Source organism: Phaenicophaeus curvirostris, unplaced genomic scaffold (assembly GCF_032191515.1).
Source record: "Phaenicophaeus curvirostris isolate KB17595 unplaced genomic scaffold, BPBGC_Pcur_1.0 scaffold_71, whole genome shotgun sequence".
Lineage (NCBI taxonomy): Eukaryota > Metazoa > Chordata > Aves > Cuculiformes > Cuculidae > Phaenicophaeus > Phaenicophaeus curvirostris.
The window spans coordinates 125,243-134,832 of NW_027206693.1; the positions used below are offsets into that span (position 1 = coordinate 125,243).

Genomic DNA, 9,590 nt, shown 5'->3' on the forward strand with positions numbered 1-9,590 from the left:
TGTCTGTGACAATTGTGACATCAGTGATATTTGTGACATCTGTGTCATCTGTGACGATTTTAATAGCAGTGAAATATGTGATGTCTGTGACGTCTGATGGTTGTGACATCAGTGATATTCGTTACATCTGTGAATATTTTGACATCACTGATATCTGTGCTTCTGTGATGTCTGTTACAATAGTGACATCATTTACATTTGTGACATATCTGACGTGAGTGATGATTGTTACATCAGTGACATCTGTGACATCTGTTATTATTGTGACATTAGTGACACCAGTGACATCTCTGATGTCTGTGACATCTGTGATGTCTGTGACTTTTGTTACATCCATGACATCTCTGACATCTGTGACGATTGTGACATCAGTGACATCTGTGACAACTCTGACTATTGTGACATTAGTGACACCTGTAATATCTCTGACATCTGTGACTATTGTGACATCAGTGACATCTATGACGTCTGTGATGATTGTGACATCAGTGACATTTGTGACTTCTGCAACATCTGTGACATCTCTTACATCTGTCATGTCTCTGAAGATTTTGCCTTAAGTAAAATCTGGGACGTCTGTGTCATTTATGACTATTGTGACATCATCGATATCTATGACGTCTGTGACTATTGTGAAATCAGCGTCATCTGTGACATTTGTGACAGTAGTGACATCTTTTACATTTGGGACGTATGTGATGTGAGTTACGATTGTGACATCAGTGACAATTGTGACGTCTGTGACTATATTGGCATCAGTGAAATCTGTAACGTCTCTGACTATTGTGACAATAGTGCCGTCTATGATGTCTGTGAATATTGTAACATCAATGACATCTGTGATGTCTATGACAATTGTGACATCAGTGACATTTATTACATCTGTGACAATTATGACATCAGTGACATATTTGACATCTGTGACTATTGTGACATGCGACGTCTGTGATGACTCTGACTATTGCGACATTAGTGACACCTGTGATGTCTGTGACATCTGTGACTATTGGGACATCAGAGTCGTCTGTGATGTCTGGGAAGTATGTGAGGTATGTTACATCTCTGACATCTTTAATGCCTGTGACTATTGTGACATCAGTGACGTCTGTGACATCTGTGACTATAGGCACCTCAGTGAACATCTGTAATGATTGTGACATCAGTGACATATGTTACATCTGTGACAATTGTGACATCAGTCACTTTTTAAGCCTGTGTGTATTGTGACATCTGTGACATCTGTGACGTCTGTGACGTCTGTGACGATTATGACATCAATGATATTTGTGATGCCTGTGATGTCTGTGACTATTGTGAAATAAGTGACATTTGTTATGTCTGTGGCTATTTTGGCATCTTTATCATAATAAGCCCCTTCAGATATTGAAAGGCTGCAACAGGGTCTCCCAGGAGCCTTTTCTTCTTGAGCCTGAACAACTCCAGGATTTCCCTGACCCAGGCGCAGGACCCTTCACCCGGCCTTGTTGAACCCCATGAGGGTCACACGGGCTCACTGCTCCAGCCTGCCAAAGTCCCTCTGGTCGCATCCCTTCCCTCAAGGGTACCAAGCATATTTGGACAAGTGCTTCATAGCACGAGGATCCAGCACATTCAGACACTCCTTCTAGAAGGATTTGGGAACGTTTGTGCTGGAAGGTTGAACAGCGCACAGGCAAGGGAATGGGATTCCCTGCTCTTGTAAACTGGGAGATGCTCACTGGCACAACGTTGGCTGTTGCAAGCGGAGCACTTTCAAAGACTTCTGGACTTTCTTCCGGAGCTGCCATGGTCGTGGGAGCTGTTTGTGTGCAGCCAGCTTGGAGAGTGAAAGAAATCATCAGCCTTTCCCCTTGCAATTAGTCTTGGGCCACTGAATCCCCTCCTTGTCTCGGAATCTGCTGTGCAGCCTCCACATTGGCTCTGCCCGAGGCAGCCCTTGGAGACAGAGAACAGTGATCACTGAGCACCTTTTCCTCCCCTTGAGCTACAAACTGCAAAGAGACCCAGTGCCCTGCCGAACACATTGCCTGCCTAAGGGACAGAAGTGATGCTGAGCACCCTACAAGTGTGAAAAGGCACCTTCCTGAACGTGTGATCCTGAGATCCAGAGAAGGAACTTGGTACTTACTTGTGCAGCTGCGCTGTGCCTCACTCACTGGAGACATCGAACCCAAGGCATAAACACATCTATCAATGCCTTTCATGGATTGTGCTGGGTTTTCATTCATAATTGCAGAAGCTTTGCCGATGCCACATGGGAATGTGTTTGTTGTGAACTCTGCAATTTTCCATCTTTTTTTGACTGCTATAGAGGGGAAATTGTAGAAGTTTGGTATCGCTTGTAATGCCCTCCTGGGTCTTGGTCTGTGTCTGCTGTGTGGCTGTGCTTTTGCTCTTGAGATGCTCCTCAAATCTCAGCCTATCCAACTGATCTGACTGAACCAGAAAGGATTTCTCTCCCTTCTGCTGTGAAGAGATGACCTTGTCATGTCTCCAGGGGTTCCCTTACTTCCCTGAACTCCCTTGTCATGGCCCCAAAGTGTTCTCAGAACATACCCTTCAGGGCACCAGAGCTCAGAACACCCTTCCTGAGGAGTAGGTGCTTGATTATTGGGGTTTTTTTGCTCCATTTCTTTCTTTGCTGGTGACTGGGAAGTGTGCAGTTTGCCTTTGCAGCCCCAGTGACTCTCATGGTAAAGAGGAACCTTCTGTACAACTGTGTCCTTCCCTGCCCTTGAGGCTTCCTTGTTCCACCAAAGGTGAGAAGGACTGAGTCCCGTCCCTCCACTCTGGGTATCTACATTTGTACTGGTGTTGCCTCAGTGCCTAAAACATTGGATTCTGACCAAGGAAGCCTTCAGCAATAGCCACAAACTCAAACAACCCTTCCTGTCCTTTTCTGAGGGTTCATGCGGTCATTGACTTCCTATTCTGAATCCCATCAACCAAAAGGAGATCTTCTTAGCGTGTCCAACACTGCCAGGATCAGGACAATAAGGCCTTTTCCCACCAGGATCCCCAGATAAGAACGGCTATGAAGACGCAACAGTATGGATTGGAGCAGCCATGGGCAGATCTAGGAATTGTGGGGTGTTAGATTCCTTCTGCGAGACACGTAGGACTGTCAGTGTGGGGACAAACAGGAGTCAGAGGAGCTAATGCATGAGGAACCGCCTGTCCATAGCCTGGGTATCTCAATCACAATAAAATAAGTAAATAAGAACTGAAAAGTGGTTCATTTGACTCAAAGGTCTGACTTGGGTGGCACACAGTGGTGTCTGTAGATCATGAGGAAGCTGTGGGCAGTTCCTTATGCTCCCAAGTCTAGAACTGGTATTACAAGGTGATACAAGATGCTCATCAGTCCCAGTTGTGCTGCCTCTATAATCACATTTGCATTTTGGGGTTTTTTGGGGGGTTTGTTTGGTTTGTGATTTGGTTTGGTTTTTTATCTGAAGGTATTACGATTGTAACAATGGAATTATGTGAAATTACTGTGTCGTTTGGGTTCGAGCGAGGGTTCCAGAGAGGTTTTAAGTTTGGGTTTGAGTTTCTGAGACATTCATCACGCTCTTCCCAATCTCACCAGCAGCGCGTTTGTTTTGTCAATATTTAATTCCTCGTCCGTCAAGAATCCACTTAGTCAGATTCCTTTCCTTCCAGAAATAAATCAGCTATTCTTTCCAAACCAGCATTAAAAAATTTCTCCAATGTTAAGTCTTTACCAGACTTTTGCCTCCACAAATTCAACTCCTTTTGATACAAAACTAAAGAGCTTTGTACTCCAAGCACAGATTTTGATAATTTTAATTTTTTATTCATCTTTTTTTTGGGGGGGGGGGCGGTGAAAGCCCACAAAAGAGCCAAAGTCGTCCTCTCCTTGGCTTTGGCTGTTGTCTCTGAGACTGATGCCAGTGAGGAAACACCTCATCCTTACAGCACCAGGGTCTCATGGCCTCCTCATCCCCACCCAGGAGCCTGGGAGTGTTTTTCTACAGTCCAGACCTTGGCATTGAACACACTCACATCCCACTACCCAGGAAGAGCTCTGAGGAATGAGTGAGGGACTGGACCTCCCTTCCCAGGGTCTGGGGAACAGGACTTGGCCATTTCTTTATAGGGTCATGGCTTGACCCTTTGGTTTAATGAAACACATGCAGATTGACTCAACATCAGAGCCACCTTGCTTTTCTCAATCTTTCATCACTGCCTTCAATTTTCTCCTCTAACTGGGCCCTGGAGATGCTTTCTCAGCAGTGCCCTCAGTGGGAACCATTAACACTACAAGAAACTTTGGAGCCTGAATTTGTGTTCTACTTCTTGACATTTTGTTCCACTTCCTCTCAGGGTGTCAGATTCATGGACTCAGCATCAAACCCACCAGAGGGGTCATTAAAATGTCCTGGGCTGCTCCTCTGCTGCTGAGCTGGGCTGGGCTCCTGGGACTGAGGGAGCTCAGGGCAAGTGGGAAGAGCTACAAAGAGGGAGCTCTGGCCAGGAGCAGCTCCTCTGCAAAGACAGCAAGAAGGGAACTCCCAGGGTTTCTCAGAGAGACAATCAAGGCACAGAGAGCTTAAAGGTGGTCAGAAGGATGACTGGGAGCTGGCTGGAGGAGAAATCTTTGCAATCCTGGACATAGTAAGCCTCGGTGCAGGGCAAAGCAGGTGTAGTTGCTGGTGACATCTCCTAAAGCTGTCACACCCCCCAGCTCATGGGATCTGTGAGGAGGGGGCTATTGTGAAGCAGTTTGGAAGGGCTGTGAAGCCAGGGGGTGCAGCCAGGAGTGTCCTGGGCTGTCCTTGAGAGCTGGGTCCCTGCACCCCAGGCTCTGGGTGTGGGGCAGGGACTCTGCCGCCTGCCAAGATCAGTGTTCAGCTTCCCCAGGAGCTGCCCCTGGCGCTGTGGCGGAAGGAGCGACCCCCGGCAGGACAGGGCAGGATCCTTCTGCTGTAAAGAGGGTTCTCTGTGCATCAGGGATGCTCCCAGGTCTAGGTCAGACCCGAGAAACTTCCCAGGGGAGATTTCCAGAGGAAGAGAAAGAGATTTCCTGAGCCTGTGTTTTCAGTTTCCTCTTCTGAGGTCAGTGACAGGAGGAGGGGGGGGAAAGAGAAATGGAAAAGCACTTTTCAAGTTTGAACAAGTACTTGAGACTCTTAAGACGTGTCCTTGAGTGGTCAGTAGCTCTGCTAACAGCCTCCTAAAGTGTCTGCAGCCACTCCTCTGCCCATGCACCAGCATCACCTGTGATAGAACCATCAAGTTCCTCTGCCATTTGGAACCTCCAAACAGGATCCTGCACCCAGGCAGTGCCCTGTAAATGGGCAGGTTTGTGTAGGGGAGTGCCCAGAGTCTGGGATGGGGTCTGTGAGCAGGGAAGAGACAGGGGACAGGGAAAAACCTTCAAGAAGGGAATTCCCCAGGCAGAAGAGGTAGGATCAGGGAATGAGAGGAAATTCTAAACAGAGATGATGTGTGAGGGAGAGTCCAGAGAGTTCTGTGTGATCTGAACAGGCTGGACTGCTGGGCTGAGTCCAATGGGATGAGGTTTAACAAGGCCAAATGCCGGGTCCTGCACTCGGGGCACAACAACCCTGAGCAGCTCCAGACTAGGAGAAGTCTGGCTGGAAAGCTGCCTGGAGGAGAGGGATCTGGGAGTGTTGTTTGACAGCGACTGAACATGAGCCAGCAGTGTGCCCAGGTGGCCAAGAAGGCCAATGGCATCTTGGCTTGGATCAGAAACGGCGTGACCAGCAGGTCCAGGGAGGTTCTTCTCCCTCTGGACTCGGCACTGGTGAGACCACTCCTCGAATCCTGTGTTCAGTTCTGGGCCCCTCACCACAAGAAGGATGTTGAGGTTTTGGAGCGAGTCCAGAGAAGAGCAACAAAGCTGGTGAAGGGGCTTGAGAACAGGCCTTATGAGGAACGGCTGAGAGAGCTGGGGGTGTTTAGCCTGGAGAAGAGGAGGCTGAGGAGAGACCTCATTGCTATCTATAACTCCCTGAAAGGAGGTTGTGGAGAGGAGGGTGCTGGCCTCTTCTCCCAAGTGACAGGGGACAGGACAAGAGGGAATGGCCTCAAGCTCCACCAGGGGAGATTTAGGCTGGACATTAGGAAAATATTTTTCATGGAAAGGGTCATTGGGCACTGGAACAGGCTGCCCAGGGAGGGGGTTGAGTCACCTTCCCTGGAGGTGTTTAAGGCACAGGTGGATGAGGTGCTGAGGGACATGGTTTACTGTTTGATAGGAATGGTTGGAATCGATGATCCGGTGGGTCTCTTCCAACCCGGTTATTCTATGATTCTCTCCCCTGCAGTGCTGACCCTTCCTCTGAGCAAGCCCCCTTGCCTCCTCTCCCACCCAGCAAAGCCTCTGCCCTCAGGGCTCTGGGCTCCAAGGCTGAGCCCCCTCCTCTGCAGCCACAGCTCCAGTGCCCTCTCCAGAGCCCAGGGCCTGAGAGCAACTGCCTGGCAAGGTTGGTGTCTGGGAAGGGGCGAGTACAGCTGGGGAAAGGGAACTTCTCTGCCTTGGCCTCTCTTAGCCAGACCCTCACTCTATTTCTCCCTGTTCCTTCCCTTGTCTCTGTCCTTGATATTTCTTTCTTGTTCTCGCTGCCAGGCTCTCTGGGGATAGGAGTTGCAGAGTCAGGCACTGATCCTCTGTGGGGCTGTGGGCAGTGCATTCCTGAGGAATTAACAGACTCTTCTGTAGTGAGATATTAGGACACTATATCATTAGGACACTTGGCTTTCCTAGATGTTTTCCCCCAAGCACTAAGCAGTTCTTAAGGTTGCAAACTTGTCCCATTGCACCTTTGTGTTACCTGCATGTCTGTGGAAAAGGACAGAGATGTCCCAGCCAAGGAAATGATGTTGGGTTTGTGAAATGAGCTGTGTGTGTCCCGGGCTGAAAGTGGAATGCGGAGACCTCGAGAAAGGGTTGGACACTCTGCTTGGCAGTTGATTTGTCTGCTTTCAGCAGATCCTGGTGGCTTTTAGGGTGAATATGAAAGGGTGATTACTCTGCCTCTGAAAGGTTCAAGCCCAGAGCAGCAGGGAACAAGAGAAAGAAAAGAGTAGCTCTCCTCCCTCTGCACTGATCTGCACTGTTTGAAGCAGGGGAGGGGAAAGGGAAATGTCTTTGATTTTGTGCAGGGAATTCTCCCCTAACTTGTCCCTATCCTTTCCGTTCTGACAGTGTTCCATGTCCAGAGGCAGCAGATGTCCAACAGCAGCTCCATCACCCAGTTCCTCCTCCTGGCATTCGCAGACACATGGGAGCTGCAGCTCTTGCACTTCTGCCTCTTCCTGGGCATCTACCTGGCTGCCCTCCTGGGCAACGGCCTCATCATCACCACCATCGCCTGTGACCACCACCTCCACACCCCCATGTACTTCTTCCTCCTCAACCTCTCCATCCTCGACCTGGGTTCCATCTCCACCATTGTCCCCAAATCTATGGCCGATTCCCTTTGGGACACCAGGGCCATCTCCTACTCAGGATGTGTTGCTCAGGTCTTTATGTTTCTGGTTTTTATTTCAGCAGAGTATTTTCTCCTCACCATCATGTCCTACGACCGCTACGTTGCCATCTGCAAACCCCTGCACTACGGGACCCTCCTGGGCAGCAGGGCTTGTGTCCACATGGCAACAGCTGCCTGGGGCGCTGGGTTTCTCACTGCTTTGCTGAACACGGCCAATACATTTTCCCTGCCCCTCTGCCAGGGTAATGCTGTGGACCAGTTCTTCTGTGAAATCCCCCAGATCCTCAAGCTCTCCTGCTCAGATTCCTACCTCAGGGAGGTTGGGCTTCTGGTGTTTGGTGCCTGTTTAGCATCTGGATGTTTTGTTTTCATTGTGGTGTCCTATGTGCAGATCTTCAGGGCTGTGCTGAGGATCCCCTCTGAGCAGGGACGGCACAAAGCCTTCTCCACGTGCATCCCTCACCTGGCCGTAGTGTCCTTGTTTATCAACACTGCAGGGTTTGCCTACTTGAACCCTCACTCCATCTCCTCTCCATCCCTGGACTTGGTTGTGTCACTTCTCTATGCAGTGGTGCCTCCGGCATTGAACCCCCTCATCTACAGCCTGAGGAATCAGCAGCTCAAGGATGCCGTGTGGAAAGTGATAACTGGATGGTTCTATCAAGCAATAAATTTCCAGGCTTCTGCATAGCAGATCTAATGTAACTCACTGTGGGCCCGTCTTGCCTTCTATATTCTTTGATTTTGGTGGATAATTTGAAACACAAGGCTTTCTTCTTTGCAAGAGGCATTGGAAGATAAACATGAGCTTTTGGAACCTAGAAATAAAATTTGGTCCCTCAAACTTGGGCCTGGAAATTCAAAATCAGACTTTGGGCCTTAAAAATGAGATCGTTAAAATGAGTTATTAGATACATAACATTAGAGTTTAGAATCTCAAAATGTAACTGTGGGTCCTCAAAATCTGTGGGTCCTAAAAAACCAGTTTGGAACCCTGGAATTGAGGATTTCGGTCCAAAACATGAGACTTTGGGCACTATAGTGACGGGTGCGGTGCTACAGATGATACATGTGATCCTGCAAGTAAGGAGAACCTCTTGGTTCATCTGTGGCCCCAAGTAATCATAGAATAACCAGGTTGGAGGAGACCCACTAGATCATCAAGTCCAACCATTCCTATCAAACACTAAAACATGCCCCTTAGCCCCCCGTCCACCCGTGCCTTAAACACCTCCAGGGAAGGTGAATCAACCACCACCCTGGGCAGCCCCTGCCAGTTCCCAATGACCCTTTCTGTGAAAATATTTTTCCTAAAGTCCAGCATAAGTCTCCCCTGGTGGAGCTTGAGGCTATTCCCTCTCGTCCTGTCTCTTGTCAGTCAGGAGAAGAGGCCAGCACCCTCCTCTCCACAACCTCCTTTCAGGTAGTTGTAGAGAGCAATGAGGTCTCCCCTCAGCCTCCTCTTCTCCCAGGCTAAACAACCCCAGCTCTCTCAGCCGTTCCTCATAAGGCCTGTTCTCCAGCCCCTTCACCACTTTGTTGCTCTTCTCTGGACTCACTCCAGAGCCTCAACATCCTTCTTGTGGTGAGGGGCCCAGAACTGAACACAGGATTCAAGGAGCGGTCTCACCAGTGCCGAGTCCAGAGGGAGAAGAACCTCCCTGGACCTGCTGGTCACGCCGTTTCTGATCCAAGCCAAGATGCCATTGGCCTTCTTGGCCACCTGGGCACACTGCTGGCTCATATTCAGTCGCTGTCAACCAACACACCCAGGTCCCTATCCTCCAGGCAGCTTTCCAGCCAGACTTCTCCTAGTCTGGAGCTGCCCAGGGTTGTTGTGCCCCAAGTGCAGGACCCGGCATTTGGCCTTGTTAAACCTCATCCCATTAGACTCAGCCCATGGATCCAGCCTGTTCAGATCCCTTTGCAGAGCCTCCGTACACTCCAGCAGATCCACACTTCCACGCAGCTTAGTGTCATCTGCAAACTTTCTAAGAGTACACTCGGTGCCTTCATCCAGGTCATTGATAAAGACATTGAACAGGGTTGGACCCAGCACGGAGCCCTGGGGACAGCACTTGTCACTGGCCTCCAGCTGGATTTCACACC

At 49.3% G+C, this 9,590-nt stretch overlaps 1 protein-coding gene across 1 annotated transcript; it reads left to right on the plus strand.

Moving 5' to 3' along the window:
• The first annotated feature begins 4,408 nt into the window (after positions 1-4,408).
• On the plus strand, positions 4,409-8,172 carry LOC138734294 (olfactory receptor 14C36-like). The gene is made up of 2 exons (XM_069881906.1): positions 4,409-4,460; positions 7,196-8,172. Exon 2 carries the CDS (start codon positions 7,219-7,221, stop codon positions 8,170-8,172), a length of 954 nt encoding a protein of 317 aa, XP_069738007.1. The 5' UTR covers positions 4,409-4,460; positions 7,196-7,218.
• The last annotated feature ends 1,418 nt before the right edge of the window (positions 8,173-9,590 follow it).